The sequence below is a fragment of the Bombina bombina genome, chromosome 10 (genome assembly GCF_027579735.1).
Source record: "Bombina bombina isolate aBomBom1 chromosome 10, aBomBom1.pri, whole genome shotgun sequence".
Lineage (NCBI taxonomy): Eukaryota > Metazoa > Chordata > Amphibia > Anura > Bombinatoridae > Bombina > Bombina bombina.
The window spans coordinates 25,925,586-25,944,655 of NC_069508.1; the positions used below are offsets into that span (position 1 = coordinate 25,925,586).

The following is a 19,070-nucleotide window of genomic DNA, read 5'->3' on the forward strand; positions in this document are numbered from 1 at the left end:
CTATTTCACAAATATTAGTACTTTTTAATGGTCTGTCTATAAACATGGTTAAAATGAAAGTTTTTGTTTGATCAATAGGATATTTTCTAGATTTCAATGCCTTTAGTACAGACACAAGTATCATTCGGATATGCCAAGGTATGTAACATACAAATGGGACCCAGAACAATGACATGGTTAAAAAGCATGCACATTTTACATCTTTAAGTTGTAAAATTGAAGTTACCTCTTTCCTTCTGGTGGTAGCACCAGGTCTGGTGATCAGGGCAGTTTCCTCAAGCACAACAGCAATATCTTCTACAAAGGAAGCATCAGGGATGCTATTGTCTGCTTGCAACTCAACCACCTGCAGTCCTAGCTTGTCTTTTAAGACTCTGACATAGAGCTCATGCTCTCGTCTAGCCTTGGCCAGATCCACTTCTCCCTGTTCTTTTATCTTGAGAGCCTGCTGGCTAAAAGAATCAGGGATGGTACGTACTATGGCATGGGTGCATCTGCCTAACCCTGTCACCTTGTGCTCAGCCATGGCAAGACTAGGGATAACTGGGCACAGGTTAGCTCAGCTATGACAAGATCAGTAACCAAAAGAGTATAAAAACCTCAGTAAAAGGCAGCAGCTAGGCACCAAGTACACATTCTCAGCTAGAATGTAAAATGCCTCTGTGCATGAAGATGTAATCCAGTTTGCAATTGGTCACTTACCGCTGGCACCTGATTGGATACTATATTATGTTCTCTGACAGCTCAGTATTGCTGCTTTTTCTTTGTTAAGCTGCTGTCCCTGTGAGAGTACAATTTCATTCAGACAGACTTGTATCATTTCACTGGTGCAATCTGCTCTATGTAACATATCTCTTTAATTTCTGTACGCAATAGAGAAACTATATTCACATAGTTACCACCCAGATGGTATATTACTGGCAAGACTAAAACTGTAGATTATATAGCAAAAGAATTAAACTACAAACACTGTTATGATATGTTTAAAGGGACTCAAAATATTCATATCAGGTATTATCTAAAGTTAAAATATCTTTACATAAAAAAGATTGAGTTTAAGTTTTTTTTTAAGGGACAGTCTACACCAGAATTTGTATTGTTTTACAAGCTAATCCCTTTATTACCCATTCCCCAGTTTTGCATAACCAACACAGTTAGATTAATACACTTTTTACCTCTGTGATTACCTTGTATCTAAGCCTCTGCAAACTGCCCCTTTTTCAGTTCATTTGACAAACTTGCATTTTAGCCAATCAGTGCTGGCTCCTAGTTAACTCCACGTGCATGAGCACAGTGTTATCTATATGACACACACGAACTAACACCCTCTAAGGGTGAAAAACTGTCCAAATGCTTTCAGAATAGAGGCGGCCTTCAAGGTCTAAGAAATTAGCATATGAACCTCCTAGGTTTAGCTCTCAACTAAGAATAACAAGAGAACAACGCAAAATTGGTGATAAAAGTAAATTGGAAAAAAAAATATTTTGGACTAGACTGTCCCTTTGATTTTGATCTTGTAATTACCAGGAAATGCATGTTTGTGCACAACTTCATCATTGACTCAGAGGGACAAATTGCAGTGCTATTGAGCTAAAAATAATATATTATTCACAAATAAGCACTGACTACACATAAATAAATAGTATGAAACATAATATTTAAATAAACATATGTCATTAAAGGGACACTTTTTCTTTCATGATTCAGATAGAGCATGACATTTTAAGCAACTTTCTAATTTACTCCTATTATCAATTTTAATTTGTTCGCTTGGTATCTTTATTTGAAAAGCAGCAATGAAAGCTTAGGAGCTGGTCCACTTTAGGTTCAGCACCTGGGTAGTGCTTGCTAATTGGTGGCTAAATGTAGCGCTATCAAGGTGCTGAGCCAAAATCGGTCCGTCTCCTAAGCTTACATTCCTGTTTTTCAAATAAAGATAGCAAGAGAATGAAGAAAATTTGTAATTGAAGTAAATTAGAAATTTGCTTAAAATTGCTGCCCTATCTGAATCGTGAAAGAAAATGTTTGGGTTTCATATCCCTTTAACATTGCTGTGACACAAGACTAATGCTGACAATGGGTTAAAAAGACATGTGCGATTCGGTTTGGTTCGGAAATTCGGCAAATTCCGCGATTCGGATCGAACCGAATTTCCGAATTAAAATGTTGCCGAATTTTCCGAATCGAATCGATTCGTAAATTCGGATGGCCATTGGGATTACACTAGTATTATACAGTATGTTAGGTTAACACCTAATATACAGTATAATACTAGTCTAATCCCACCTAACACTTACCGAATTGCTGAATTTCCGAGCCGAATTGAACCGAATCCAGCCGAATTTCTTAGAATCCGAATGAATCCGAAACGAATCCGAAATTAATCGATTCAAAATTTTCCATATTCTAATCGATCCGAACCGAACTTCGAAAAATTCCGAATCGATCCGAACCGAATTTTTTCGCCATGCACATGTCTAGGGTTAATCACCTGTAGTGACTACAGCCAAGATCTTAATAAGTACTATTTGCATTTTTTATTTATGTCATCAGGTAACCGGTCATCTGCTTATTTAATAACCTGTCACCGAGACACAAATCTGACCGGGCAGATCAAAAGCCTGCGCTTGTTTCCAGTAGATACCAATTTCTGAACTTCAGGTCGATATTCTCAGTGTGTTTCTCTAGTTATCAAAATCTTAAAATCCTTCTGCTGATAATACCCCTGAAGCTCTGAATTGTTACCTCCCCAAAACAACAACAAAATCATTTTCTGCTTTTTTAATCTTCCAATTTCGTAATCCAAAAATCAAATATGCGTGATTACTAACAAACAAAGTGGCAATTTGGGGGATTTAGCAATTGCAACACATGATGAAGGTCCTGTCTGTTTAATAATCCCTCACAATATTATGTAGAGGTGGTTAATAGGTGACGTGTGCAATTAACCTGTTGTGTTCCAAAACCATAGAAATGTGTGTGTACATCTCTTTAAGGGATTGGAACAGGGGCATTATCAGTTTGGTGGACGTGTGTGGTTGTTTTGCTAATTAGTATTAGTATAAAAGTGCTCATTATTTATTTTATAGAGCAGGTAGCATGTGTATCTGGTGACATTGTAATCCAATATGGGCTTATTTCACTGTATTTTGAGATTGTGCAAAACCAGTATCATATTTGGAAAAGTTTTGGTATAGCCAGAAAATATTTGACAAGTGTTGTCTGTGGGTTTATCAAGTCCTTTCAGCCGTGGACCTCGATAAGCGACAAATGGCCCTGTAAATGTTTTGTCACAGATAGAGAATTTGGATTGTGACCACACCAAACAGGATTCGCGCATATTTAATAACAATAATAGCAATTTTAAGACTACTGAATCTGCACTACTGCGTATTTAACCTCAACAAAAGGCTTAAACACACAGTAGAAGTGCTGCTCGAGACTAGAAGAGCAAAGCGGGTCCTGAGTGGATACCACCACTGATGCAATCAGCAGCGTTAGTTATACGACTCAACTGTAAAGCTTACGCTGCTGAATGGCTCAGCATCAGTTACTCCTCTGAACCAGCAGTGCTCTGTTAGTCCGAGTGGCACTTCTACTGTGCGTTTAACCCTTTGGTGGGGGTTAAACAAACAGCAGAGCAGGATCAATAGTCTTAATATTACATACTCTAAACAAATGAGAGCCTGACATGTTTTAACTATTATTGTCCTTTAAGCACAGGGACTTTTTCAACAAACCTATAATGTAAAAATCTGATAAACATTGAAAATGGCTGACTGTGGCCGCATCAACTTGGAAAGGGGCTCATCAGCGGATGTTAATATACTGCTAAATATCTAATGATAGATTAGAAAAAAAGTATCTTTCCACTTTGAGACTATGGCCCATATTTATCAAGGTCTGTCGGACCGGATCCAACAGTGCGGATCAGGTCCGACAGACCTCGCTGAATACGGTGAGCAATACGCTCGGCATACTCAGCACTGCACCAGCAGCTCACAAGAGCTGCTGGTGCAACGCCGCACCCTGCAGACTCGCGGCCAATGGGCCGCCAGCAGGGGGGTGTCAATCAACCCGATCGTACTCGATCGGGTTGATTTCCAGCGATGTCTATACGCCTGCTCAGAGCAGGCGGACAGGTTATGGAGCAGCGGTCTTTGTGACCACTGCTTCATAACTGCTGTTTCGGGCAAGCCTGTAGGCTCGCAAGAAACACGGGGCATCAAGCTCCATTCGGAGCTTGATAAATATGCCCCAGAGAGTACAAAAGAGCAGGTCGCTTGTAGTATTCGGAGAACCCAATTCTATTTTTTTTTTAAAAGGAATGTGCTGTAGCCTTATCTGGCATATAAGGGTTAACTCTAGAGATAAACCCTAGCCCTAACTGTAAATCTAACCTTGGCAGGCAATCTATGTAAAGGACCAATAGGTGAAATAGAGGATATTATGTGCATATTCAATAACAAGAGAGAAAATAAACTTCCGCAAATGTTTATTTAACGTATATCATAGTGCAGTGTTTCTCAACCGCATGTACCCCCAACAGTCCTGGTTTTCATTATAGCTGAACTAGTTCACAGGTGAAATAATCAGCTGATGGATGAGAGTAGGTTAGTAACCATAGTTACTGATCAGCTGATTATTTCACCTGGGAACTAGTTCAGCTATAATGAAAACCTGGACTGTTGGGGGTACTTGAGGACCGTGGTTGAGAAACACTGTTGTAGTGCACCAAGCAGTAGTGTAAAGCAATGAGAGCGCCACATGCGTTTTTGTGATGTATTGTTCACTGGGGAACTAATTGTATGATGTTAGAAGTGAGCAGTTACGAGATAGATGCTCCGCTATCAATAGCAATAGAGCTGGACTCACAACTTGCTGCCGTGAGGAGAGTCAGGTACAAATCTTTAAGAATTATGCAATTTACGAGTTGTGATATTGCGGTGAGATCTTTTTCAACCAGATTTTAGTTTCACTAGAAAGTTTTCATGAATCTCCGCCAATGTCTTTATATAGTCAAAATCAATAGCCACAACGTCATAATGCCCAGATCTTGTGCCTGTGAAAAAGCATCTAGATACCACTCAGCTGTGCCAAATAGTCAGTTTTATATCACCTATACAACATTAATTACAAGACATATTTTCCTTATGATATTAACTTCTCTGACACTGCAAAAACCTTACTGGCCACATTATATCAGAGATACAGTTCTGCGCAGCGTTCTGTTACTGACTCGGCAGAGAGGTGCTATTTGACAGTAATGACAGGTTTATTTGCCTGGAATTCACATTTGCAATTGCCCAAGTGCTCTCTCTGATGTGACCCGTGACATTAACCTCAATTGCATTTTCTACTCTGACCACTTAGTGTCATTTTGTCCTGTTTTTATACTGAAGATCAAGGAACCAAATAGCATTTTATGTCTTGTATCCTGCTCTGCTGCAGTAATTGAACAAAACAGCAATCTGAAATTAAGGGGGTATGAAAAGCCACCATCTTAAAATATGCCAATCAAAGCCCAAAATAATTTACATTAAAAAAAAAAAAAAAATTCAGTAAAAAATACTAATCTTTATATTAGATATTAGTCAAACTTATTGTTCTAAACTCAAATATACATTATGTACATAAAAGGGCAGATAGAACTGTTCTAAATTACACTAGAAGTAATAGGAACTGCACGTTTGTGCACAAGTTATGCTTTTAATTTATTCACTTAGCAGTTGATAGATAACAACTCCCACAGCAAAATTGGACAGGAAGAAGTTTCTTCACCTATGAAAAAGTACTATTGTGGGATAAACATTCTTCATCCCTTAAAGGGATACCAACACTAAATAAACCTATTAACCTCTAAACCGCCCCCCACATTGCCAACAATAAACATATCAACATTTATGCCGCCATCCCTCCACATCGCCAACACTAAATAAACCTATTTACCTTTAAACCGCCATCCGACCACATTGCCAACACTAAATAAACCTATTAACCTCTAAACCACCGTCCCCCCACATCACCAACACTAAATAAACCTATTAACCTCTAAACCACCGTCCCCCCACATCACCAACACTAAATAAACCTATTAACCTCTAAACCACCGTCCCCCCACATTGCCAAAACTAAATAAACCTATTAACCTCTAAACCACCGTCCCCCCACATTGCCAACACTAAATAAACCTTTTAACCTCTAAACCACCGTCCCCCCACATTGCCAAAACTAAATAAACCTATTAACCTCTAAACCACCGTCCCCCCACATTGCCAAAACGAAATAAACCTATTAACCTCTAAACCACCGTCCCCCCACATCGCCAACACTAAATAAACCTATTAACCTCTAAACCACCGTCCCCCCACATTGCCAAAACTAAATAAACCTATTAACCTCTAAACCACCGTCCCCCCACATCGCCAACACTAAATAAACCTATTAACCTCTAAACCACCGTCCACCCACATTGCCAAAACTAAATAAACCTATTAACCTCTAAACCACCGTCCCCCCACATCGCCAACACTAAATAAACCTATTAACCTCTAAACCACCGTCCCCCCACATTGCCAAAACTAAATAAACCTATTAACCTCTAAACCACCGTCCCCCCACATTGCCAACACTAAATAAACCTATTAACCTCTAAACCACCGTCCCCCCACATTGCCAAAACTAAATAAACCTATTAACCTCTAAACCACCGTCCCCCCACATTGCCAACACTAAATAAACCTATTAACCTCTAAACCACCGTCCACCCACATTGCCAAAACTAAATAAACCTATTAACCTCTAAACCACCGTCCCCCCACATTGCCAAAACTAAATAAACCTATTAACCTATTAATCTTCTCTCAACTTTGCTCTGTGGCTAATTGTACCACACTCTTTACATTGTACTCTGTATTCTTTTACAGGTTTTGTTTAAACATGTTATAATTTTCAATAAAAATCACTTATACAAAAAAAATAATATGGGGCACACGTGTAAAACAGGCACATTACACTAAAACCTCTGCTACCTGATGTGCTGCAAGTGATCTGAATCAGAAAGACACAAGTAAATTGAAAAGAATACAAAGAAAAATCAATTGTCTCTTTAGAATTCCCCTTAAGAAAAACACTGACACTTTCATTTTCACTTTTAACATCAGAGAAATTTGACTTTGGATAATATTGATCTGAACTTTGGCTGTTAAACTCCCATAAAGAGCGATTAGATTAGGTATTTCCCAGCAGACTGCATCTCTTATTAAATAAAAGGCTGCGTGTGATGTTATATAATACAGGTCTAGGGCAGATGTGCTACAGCACAAAGATATTCTAGAAAACTGTAAGCTTGAAGCGATGAAGCCACTGACCCACAAATAATCAGTATAGATTCTGTGATTGCACTGTCTGATTACAGAAATGATGCATTTTATTTTGTATTGTGCATTAAAACCTACGCTTTCTATCACAGATACATTATTTTCAGGTAATCAGGGTAGGCGCATAACATCAGGGTTTTGTGGTGGCACTAGGTGTACAGAATGCCCAATGGATCATAGGATGGCACAACGCAGAAAATATGGCACAAAAAAGGGAGTGAATGGCACAAAGGGACAAAGGATGGTATACAGAGCAAAGTATGGCACAAAAGGGACAAAGAATGGCATCCAGAGCAAAGCATGGCACAAAAGGGACAGAGAATAGCATACAGAGCAAAGCATGGCACAAAAGGGACAGAGAATTGCATCCAGAGCAAAGCATGGCACAAAAGGGACAGAGAATGGCATCCAGAGCAAAGCATGGCACAAAAGGGACAGAGAATGGCATACAGAGCTAAGCATGGCACAAAAGGGACAGAGAATAGCATACAGAGCAAAGCATGGCACAAAAGGGACAGAGAATAGCATACAGAGCTAAGCATGGCACAAAAGGGACAGAGAATGGCATCAAGAGCAAAGCATGGCACAGAAGGGACAGAGAATGGCATCCAGAGCAAAGCATGGCACAGAAGGGACAGAGAATGGCATACAGAGCAAAGCATGGCACAAAAGGGACAGATAATGGCATACAGAGCTAAGCATGGCACAAAAGGGACAGAGAATGGCATACAGAGATAAGCATGGCACAAAAGGGATAGAGAATGGCATACAGAGCTAAGCATGGCACAAAAGGGACAGAGATTGGCATACAGAGCTAAGCATGGCACAAAAGGGACAGAGAATGGCATACAGAGCTAAGCATGGCACAAATTGGACAGAGAATGGCATACAGAGCAAAGCATGGCACAAAAGGGACAGAGAATGGCATACAGAGCTAAGCATGGCACAAAAGGGACAGAGAATGGCATACAGAGCTAAGCATGGCACAAAAGGGATAGAGAATGGCATCCAGAGCAAAGCATGGCACAAAAGGGATAGAGAATGGCATACAGAGCTAAGCATGGCACAAAAGGGACAGATAATGGCACACAGAGCTAAGCAGGGCACAAAATGGACAGAGAATGGCATACAGAGCTAAGCATGGCACAAAAGGGACAGAGAATAGCATACAGAGCTAAGCAGGGCACAAGGGGGACAGCTAATGGCATACAGAGAAAAGCAGCACAAAATGTGCATAGAATGGCATACAGAGCTAAGCATGGCACAAAAGGGACAGAAAATGGCATAAAGAGCAAAGCATGGCACAAAATGGACAGAGAATGGCATACAGAGCTAAGCATGGCACAAAAGGGACAGCTAATTGCATACAGAGCTAAACAGGGCACAAGGGGGACAGCTAATGGCATACAGAGCAAAGCATGACACAAAAGGGACAGAGAATGGCATACAGAGCTAAGCATGGCACAAAAGGGACAGAGAATAGCATACAGAGCTAAGCATGGCACAAATTGGACAGAGAATGGCATACAGAGCAAAGAATGGCACAAAAGGGACAGAGAATAGCATACAGAGCTAAGCATGGCACAAAAGGGACAGATAATGGCATACAGAGCTAAGCATGGCACAAAAGGGACAGAGAATGGCATATAGAGAAAAGCATGGCACAAAAGGGACAGAAAATTGCATAAAGAGCAAAGCATGGCACAAAATGGACAGAGAATGGTATACAGAGCTAAGCATGGCACAAAAGGGACAGATAATGGCATACAGAGCAAAGCATGGCACAAAATGGACAGAGAATGGCATACAGAGCAAAGCATGGCACAAAAGGGACAGAGAATGGCATACAGAGCTAAGCATGGCACAAAAGGGACAGAGAATGGCATACAGAGCAAAGCATGGCACAAAAGGGACAGAGAATAGCATACAGAGCTAAGCATGGCACAAAAGGGACAGAGAATGGCATACAGAGCTAAGCATGGCACAAAAGGGACAGAAAATGGCATAAAGAGCAAAGTATGGCACAAAATGGACAGAGAATGGTATACAGTGCTAGGCAGGGCACAAAAGGGACAGATAATGGCATCCAGAGAAAAGCATGGCACAAAATGGACAGAGAATGGCATCCAGAGCAAAGCATGGCACAAAAAGGGACAGAGAATGGCATACAGAGCTAAGCATGGCACAAAAGGGACAGAGAATGGCATACAGAGCTAAGCATGGCACAAAAAGGGACAGAGAATGGCATACAGAGCAAAGCATGGCACAAAAGGGACAGAGAATGGCATACAGAGCAAAGCATGGCACAAAAGGGACAGAGAATAGCATACAGAGCAAAGCATGGCACAAAAGGGACAGAGAATAGCATACAGAGCTAAGCATGGCACAAAAGGGACAGAGAATGGCATCCAGAGCAAAGCATGGCACAAAAGGGACAGAGAATGGCATACAGAGCTAAGCATGGCACAAAAGGGACAGAGAATGGCATACAGAGATAAGCATGGCACAAAAGGGACAGAGAATGGCATACAGAGCAAAGCATGGCACAAAAGGAACAGAGAATGGCATCCAGAGCAAAGCATGGCACAAAAGGGGAAGAGAATGGCATCCAGAGCAAAGCATGGCACAGAAGGGACAGAGAATTGCATACAGAGCTAAGTATGGCCCAAAAGGGACAGAGAATAGCATACAGAGCTAAGCATGGCACAAAAGGGACAGAATGGCATACAGAGCTAAGCATGGCACAAAAGGGACAGGGAATAGCATACAGAACAAATCATGGCACAAAAGAGACAGAGAATAGCATACAGAGCTAAGCATGGCACAAAAGGGACAGATAATGGCATACAGAGCTAAGCATGTCACAAAAGGGACAGAGAATGGCATACAGAGAAAATCATGGCACAAAAGGGACAGAAAATGGCATAAAGAGCAAAGCATGGCACAAAATGGACAGAGAATAGCATACAGAGTTAAGCAGGGCACAAAAGGGACAGATAATGGCATACAGAGAAAAGCATGCCACAAAATGGACAGATAATGGCATACAGAGCAAAGCATGGCACAAAAGGGACATAGAATGGCATACAGAGCTAAGCATGGCACAAAAGGGTCAGAAAATGGCATAAAGAGCAAAGCATTGCACAAAATGGACAGAGAATGGTATGCAGAGCTAAGCAGGGCACAAAAGGGACAGATAATGGCATACAGAGAAAAGCATGGCACAAAATGGACAGAGAATGGCATACAGAGCAAAGCATGGCACAAAAAGGGAAAGAGAATGGCATACAGAGAAAAGCATGGCACAAAAGGGACATAAAATAGCACAAAAACCTGAGAAGATTAGTACAAGGGTATAGAAGATAAAACAAGGGGAGCAGAAGATGGGGTACCCCGGCGGGATCCGTAGTCCAGGAGTTGTCAGTGATCCAGCACTCCTTCAGACGGCTACAGGAAACGTCATCAACCCCGCGACTGCACAGCGGGTGTGTTCGTTTGTAAAGCCGGCAAAGTGAACTGACCTGTCATACATCCCTGGAAGTACTGCCATAAGGGATCGGCTTTTGGGACTTAGCAATCGGCTATTATATGCATAGACTTATGCACCATCTTGTGAGTGTTCAATTTGTTATTCGTCTGTTGCTTGAATAAAAACTTTAAATACTGCACTTGAGTCTGCGCTCTTTCCCTTTTATCGTAAACAGCATGAACTGAAAAAGATGTCACAAAGTGGAATGAAGGATTCCAAAAGGTGGATAGATGGTACAAAAGGAATAAAATGGTACAATGGATAACAGATGGCATGAGAGAGACAGATGATGGCATAAAATGAAAGAATGGCACACCATAACAGAACAGAAAATGACAGACATTGTAAGAAGAAGATAGAATTGCACAAATGGGAGGCAGAATGTAAAAAATGGTAAATAGAGGGCACACGGTGGTCTGGAGGATAGCACAAAGGCAATAAGGGCAAAAGATGTCACAGGGGACAGAGGTACAAAAAGGAGAGAGGATATTTATCATAGAGTGGACAGAGGAAGGCACTAAGAGGAAAGGTTCGAATGATAATCTGTAGGATGGCATGATCTATAGAATGGTGTGATCTGTATGATGGCATAATCTGTAGGATGGCGTGATCTGTTGGGTGGCACGATTTGTAGGATGACCTTATCTGTTGGGTTGTATGATCTGTTGGGTAGCATGATCTGTAGGATGGCATGATCTTAAGGAAGGTGTGATCTGTTGGGTAGCATGATCTGTAGGATGACATGATCTTTAGGAAGGTGTGATCTCTTGGATGGCATGATCTGTAGGATGACGCGATCTGTTGGGTAGCGTGTTCTGTAGGATGGCATGATCTGTAGAATGGCATGATCTGTTGGGCGGCCTGATCTGTAGGATGGCACTATGGAATTTGGTACCACTTTACCAATAAATAATAATTATTTACAATGTAAATAATAAAAAATATGATTTAAATATTCAGTTAGTATAGTCTCGTTTTCTATTTAGCTGTCCTTATAGAAGAGCTGTCAGATAAGTTAAGATGTGAAGTGGATCAAAACTAACTCTTGAGTCATAGCCTGTTTGTGCCTCATTTAACACCTGTTCTAATTTCCCTAGCTAATTAGATTATAGTGACGTGCTGTCAGCGGCCGAAGTGGAATCATTGCATTACCCTAAGTCAGGAGTCGCATACTCTGTCTTATTAAAGTGAATGTAAATTTTGATGATAAAGTACCCGTTTTTTTAAAATTTGATTAAAAACAGGGGCACTTTAATTCAACAAAATTTACATTTCACTCGTGTTGTGAAAATACTTACCTTTTAATCTTGACAGCCGCTCCAGCTTCCCCCGGTCATCGCAAGTTTCTTCCTACGTCAGAAATGACGGCTTGGTCATCCTTCAATCACGGAGAAGTATTGCACTCACAGCGCTTAAAGGACCAATAGCTCCTGTCTAGGGTGGGCCCCCACTGCCCACAAGAATAAATACTGTTGGATATGGGTTTAGACAAGAGCGCCAGTAAAGTCAAGGTCTGGTGTGTGTGTGAAGAATGTGTTCACACTGATATAGATAGAACCCTTAAATGAGGGCTAAATTCCTATGATTAACTGCAGAGACTATAATACTTATAAAATGTGGGGATAAAAGTTATAATCACAATTTTAATACAGACATAAAATTAAATAGCTAAACACGGATCCAAGGTATATAAAAACATATAAGCTTAAAAACAATATAAAATAATGATAGGGGAAATTTGTCCCTACAGGGGCAAAATGTCCCAGATCTAATAGTAGCAGTACCGTTATATTATTATGGGTATGAGAGTGGTGTACAGAGAGTGGTAGATGTTTGTTAGACTTAACTACCCTCTACTCCATAGGGATTGAGTCTATCCAAATGGATGATACAAAAATTGGTAGATTAGTGTCTACCAGTATAGTAGATACAGTATTAACAAATAGAAAAGCAACAAAACATATAATTGTGACAACGCGTTTCAGCCCTCAGTTAGGGCCTTTCTCAAGACTCTTGAGAAAGGCCCTAACTGAGGGCCGAAACGCGTTGGCAACTATATGGTGAGCTATATTTCTTGATTCATTTATACTTAAACAATATTATACTATGTCATTTTTTTCTGTCCTTAGGTTTTGAGGATTTCCCAGCTTCTATTTTTATTTTTATTTTATTTTTTCACATTGGTATTTTAATTTTTTCTTTCCCTTGTCCTCAAGGTTTGGAACTGTTTTTTACTTATTGGACTAATTGGAGGATTTGAACTGTTCATTGGAACTATTAACTTTCACTATATGCTTTGGACACACTTTTTTCCATCAGGATCACCATAATGTCACCACCATCTGATGTTTATGGACAATAGTTTGTGTTATTTTATTTTTGATTAGGACACTGTTATGTATATACATATGTTTACCCATCTGTAACGTTCTACACTTGACACATTTTTTAATTCTTTTTGTTCTTACACTTTTTTGTCACATACCATTTTCACACACCAATCACTGTGTGATTTGTTAACCAGTTCTTTTGTGTCAACTTTTTTATATATTTTCTGATCAACACTAGCTTGTGTACACACTAGTTCATTTTTTGATCACCCTCTCTCATTTTTTGTTTTTTTTCACATGTGAATTATATGTTTTGTTGCTTTTCTATTTGTTAATACTGTATCTACTATACTGGTAGACACTAATCTACCAATTTTTGTATCATCCATTTGGATAGACTCAATCCCTATGGAGTAGAGGGTAGTTAAGTCTAACAAACATCTACCACTCTCTGTACACCACTCTCATACCCATAATAATATAACGGTACTGCTACTATTAGATCTGGGACATTTTGCCCCTGTATGGACAAATTTCCCCTATCATTATTTTATATTGTTTTTAAGCTTATATACCTTGGATCCGTGTTTAGCTATTTAATTTTATGTCTGTATTAAAATTGTGATTATAACTTTTATCCCCACATTTTATAAGTATTATAGTCTCTGCAGTTAATCATAGGAATTTAGCCCTCATTTAAGGGTTCTATCTATATCAGTGTGAACACATTCTTCACACACACACCAGACCTTGACTTTACTGGCGCTCTTGTCTAAACCCATATCCATCCTTCAATCACGGCTTCCCCCCCCCCCCCCCGGGGGAATCAGTGTCTGATTCAATGCTGTGATTGGAGGAAGCCGGATTCCTCATTTTAGACCCAGGAAGATGCTTTGCGACGGGCGGAGGAAGAGATGCAGCTGCTGTCAAGATTAAAAGGTACATATTTTCACAACACGAGTGAAATGTAAATTTTGATGAATTAAAGTGCCTCTGTTTTAAATCGAATTTTTAAAAACCAGGCACTTTATCATCAAAATTTACATTCACTTTAAGCTAAGACTAAAGGCTGTGACACACTGCAAGAGATGCGGCGCGAGGCAAAGCCGCTGCTTCGCACCGCGTCGAATCGCTTCTGAAGTTCAAATATTTAATCTCTGAGCGCTCAGCTACGCGACCTGACGCAACAGATTGTACAAAGATGAAAAGGCAGGACACACTGAGCGCGCACAGTCGCATCTACACGCTGCGTGCTGCTCCGCTTGCAGTGTGTCACAGCCTTAAAGGAGAGAGCTGATACATGTATAGGCTTATGACACATTATATATAGTACTCATACTTAGAATCTTGATACTTTTGGGACGGTAGCTACTATCTATGCCTTAAACACACTACCCATTGGGGCTATAGAAAATGCCAAAATAGTTAGACTACCACTTCACTGATAGCTCCTCTCAAATGCCATATAACAATTGCAATACTTTAAGTTTTAGAGAGATTTCCTTACGCAATTCACTTCCCGCTAGATGTATGTGGGATAAATACTGTTAATATCATTGATACCTATACTAGACCTTATCTAGGGTATATGCAAGGTTTATAGTGCCCCCTAATAACCTTAAAGGGACAGTGTAGTCAAAAATAAACTTTCCAATGTACTTTTATCATCAATTTTGCTTTGTTCTCTTGGTAATCTTAGTTGAAAGCTAAACCTTGGACGCTCATATGCTAATTTCTTAGCCCTTGAAGGCCGCCTCTTATCTGAATGCATTTTGTCAGTATTTCAGAACTACAGGGTGTTAGTTCATATGTGCCATATAAATATCATTGTGCTCATGCTCATTGAGTTACCTAGGAGTCAGCACTGTTTGGCTAAAATGCAAGTCTGTCAAAAGAACTGAAATAATGGGGCAATTTACAGATGCTTAGATACAAGGTAATCACAGAGGTAAAATGTGTATTAATATAACTACGTTGGTTGTGTAAACTGGGGAATGGCTAATAAAGGGATTATCTATCTTTTTTAAACAATATAAATTCTGGTATAGACTGAACCTTTAATGAAAGGTCAAGTAATTAATGGCTTGGGATCCTACTTATGATTCTGCTCTGGAGACATTGCTCTCAAAGAATTTAATAATCGTATAACTTCCTCTATTCCTTTTACATTGTAAGGTATAGTTTTCATGCTCACAGAGTTTTATATTTCTTGTACTGATGTTAATAGCTTTATATAGCTTGGATCTATATTCATATATGTCAAGGGTCCATGAGTAGCCCTATATGTACAATATTTTCTGAGTGCTGCCCATTACTGCTCCCACTGAAAGGGACATTATACACTCATTTTTTCTTTGCATAAATGTTTTGTAGATGATCTATTTATATAGCTCATAAAGTTTTTTTTAAGTTTTTTTTTTTATAGTTTTGCTTATTTTTAAATAACATTGCTCTGATTTTCAGACTCCTAACCAAGCCCCAAAGTTTTATGAGAATACCGTCAGTGACCTACTCCAGCTTGCTCCTGTTTGTGTAAAGGGTCTTTTCATATGCAAAAGAAGGGGGGAGGGGGGGAGTGTCTTATTTGCCGCTTGCAGTGGGCTTTCCAGCTACCTTTTCAACAGAGCTAAACTGAGAGCTTCTAAGTAAGTTTTAAACAGTTTTATACTGGATTTTTATATCAGTATCTGTGCATCTTATTCTTTATAGTAGTGTCTATTACATGCAGTTATATGAAAATGAGTGTATACTGTCCCTTTAATAGTATATATTACTGTTAATGGTCCCAGAGAGGCCATTATTTTTCATATGGGGATCTACCCTTTATAAGCTTTGACACTTAAAAATCATGGTTAATTATAAGTTATTCTCTTTTCTAAATAATAAGAAAACGTGGGGTTTATTGAGCAGTTTGGTACTTGAGTATGTTTTATTTCTTATACTGAAAAGAGTGAAAGGATGGTCCCGCTAGGTATAAAAATTCAAATTTTATTATGCATCACAAAAAATTAAAAAAACATCTGAAAAATGCAGTCACAGATGCAAAGTACATAAGAGGGCGTAGCACCAATTGGCTGTTATGTTTCGGCACTAAGCTGTAATCATAGCCTAGGGTGCTACACCTATCACATTATATAAAAAGGTGAGTACTAAAATCTGATAGGATAAAACCCTTAATAGAAGAAGCCGCCCTCAAATGCTAAGTCACACATTAACCCTTGACAGCTATAGCATCCAAATGTGGCAATATAGTCACAGAAAAGCAACCAATGATAAGTATACACTCAATACAGTATGGGACATTATACAATATAAACGTAACAATACAGTATGGGACATTATACAATATAAACGTAACAATACAGTATGGGACATTATACAATATAAACGTAACAATACAGTATGGGACATTATACAATATAAACGTAACAATACAGTATGGGACATTATACAATATAAACGTAACAATACAGTATGGGACATTATACAATATAAACGTAACAATACAGTCAGATCTTAGTCAAGCATCACCATATAAATATGCAAAAAGATCAAGAATTAGCGAATAATGAAACAAGAACTATATATAAGTAGCATATAATGACTATATATACCCTGTAATGATGAAGATAATGATAATAGGCATCTATAATTTACAGAAATTGCAAACACGTCAAATGTTGTGTAAAAACATAGCATAAATGATTATTGGATGTAAGAAATATCTAGTAGTGCTCAATTACCATCTAAGATGATTTCTATTTTTATCTATGTGTGTAATACCATTGATTAACTCACCTTATGTACATATCCTTTGTGACCATTTAGGGGTAGATTTATTAAAGTCATTCTCCTTTAATTCCATCCAAAACAGCGCATACGAACTGATCGTCATATTCATCAAAGCACTCTGCGTCTATAAATGCGTGCTCCCGAGTGCAACTATATACATTAGTAATAGGCGTAATTTAACAGTCCGGCCTACAAATACGCCCAGTTTCATATTTATCATTGCTTTGCGCCGATAGGGAACTGAAATTTCGGCTTCAATTGCGTGTTGTATATTTCACCATACAGACTGAGGCGAACACCATACTCATACATGCTTTTACATCTTGTGATGCAGTACTTTCTTCTTTTAACTAATTTTTCAAAGGCTCAGCGCCAAGAATAGACTGTTATTGCCAGAAATTTGCGCTTCCACAGGCGCATATGGGTACCAACAGTTTTATATATATATATTGATATATTGAAATATTTATTTTTGCGATCTTAAATTATCAATTTATGGCAAAAACAGCACAGAAACATTATATGATATAAATATAAGCGAAATAGTTACCTAAAAAACACTTTTTTAATAATCAAAACATGGCGGTGTAAATATTTATAGGGATGTACTGTGATAAATAGGGAGTAAATGCTTTTTCTGACAGGCAAAATGTATCATTATTACGCCCCAGCTCGCCTGCACAAAGTTACGTCTATTTTTTTTATAAATTCAAGCACACATGCACTTCTCCGGAGGCGAGCTGGGGCGCAGTTACAGGCGAAGCACATACAGAGTTCACCTAGCCTTTGATAAATGTAGCCCATAGTGGCTTTAGTTTTGTTTATCTAGGATTTAGATTATCAAGCTATCCTTTCTTTCACATTTATTGCCTTTGTATAGTGTTCCATATTGTATTCAGTGTTCTTATTACATCTTAGATGGTAATTGAGCACTACTAGATATTGCTTAGATCCAATAATCATTTATGCTATGTTTTTACACAACATTTGACGTGTTTGCAATTTATGGAAATTATAGATGCCTATTATCATTATCTTCATCATTACAGGGTATATATAGTCATTATATGCTACTTATATATAGTTCTTGTTTCATTATTCACTAATTCTGAATCTTTTTGCATATTTATATGGTGATGCTTGACTAAGATCTGACTGTATTGTTACGTTTATATTGTATAATGTCCCATACTGTATTGAGTGTATACTTATCATTGGTTGCTTTTCTGTGACTATATTGCCACATTTGGATGCTATAGCTGTCAAGGGTTAATGTGTGACTTAGCATTTGAGGGCGGCTTCTTCTATTAAGGGTTTTATCCTATCAGATTTTAGTACTCACCTTTTTATATAATGTGATAGGTGTAGCAGCCTAGGCTATGATTACAGCTTAGTGCCGAAACATGTCAGCCGCTTGGTGCTACGCCCTCTTATGTACTTTGCATCTGAGACCGCATTTTTTAGATGTTTTTAAATTTTTTGTGATGCATAATAAAATTTGAATTTTTATACCCAGCGGGACCATCCTTTCACTCTTTTCTACATTGGCTTTACCAGTTATTGGGTTCTGCTTCTCCTCAAGTGACTATCAAACACCGGGAGAAGAAAAGCTTCACCCCTCCCATCTTCCCCTACATTACGGCTGACATCATCTCCTTGCAGCCAAGCACCGCAGGTCGGAATTCGGATAGAGGCTCTGAGCCGTGGGTAGTAGTGGATGCTTGCTGAGCAATTTCTCAGCCCGTATGGATTACGGTTCCCCGGATGTCTTTATTACCTCTGACGGCTGACTCTGGCTAATTTCAGGAGCATCGGAAGATATACAGCATTACTGAATGGAGACATCTCAAGCTTGGGCTTTTGGGGTGAGTGTGTTCCTACATAAGACCCGGACACCGGAACGGTGTGTATAACTATTTATATTAATATTGGAACTTCTTTGGGACATTCCTTATTTCTTTTTACTTATTTCTTATACTTGCAAACATTCTGATGTATTTTGGTACGTACTCAAGTAATGCCAGTATCTAAGACCGGGTG

General features: G+C 39.1%; 1 protein-coding gene across 7 annotated transcripts in view; it reads right to left on the reverse strand.

Annotated features, from left to right (window-relative positions):
- The window catches only part of DDAH1 (dimethylarginine dimethylaminohydrolase 1), a 371,445-nt gene that overhangs the window by 198,745 nt on the left and 153,630 nt on the right, over positions 1–19,070 (reverse strand). Inside the window, exon 1 of one of the 7 annotated variants that reach the window (XM_053693884.1) lies at positions 227–623. The exons of the other annotated variants lie outside the window; for them this stretch is intronic. Coding sequence (XP_053549859.1) covers positions 227–526 — 300 coding nt within the window. The 5' untranslated portion in view covers positions 527–623. Of the gene's footprint in view, positions 1–226; positions 624–19,070 lie in introns of those variants that run through there. 7 annotated transcript variants of the gene reach the window in all.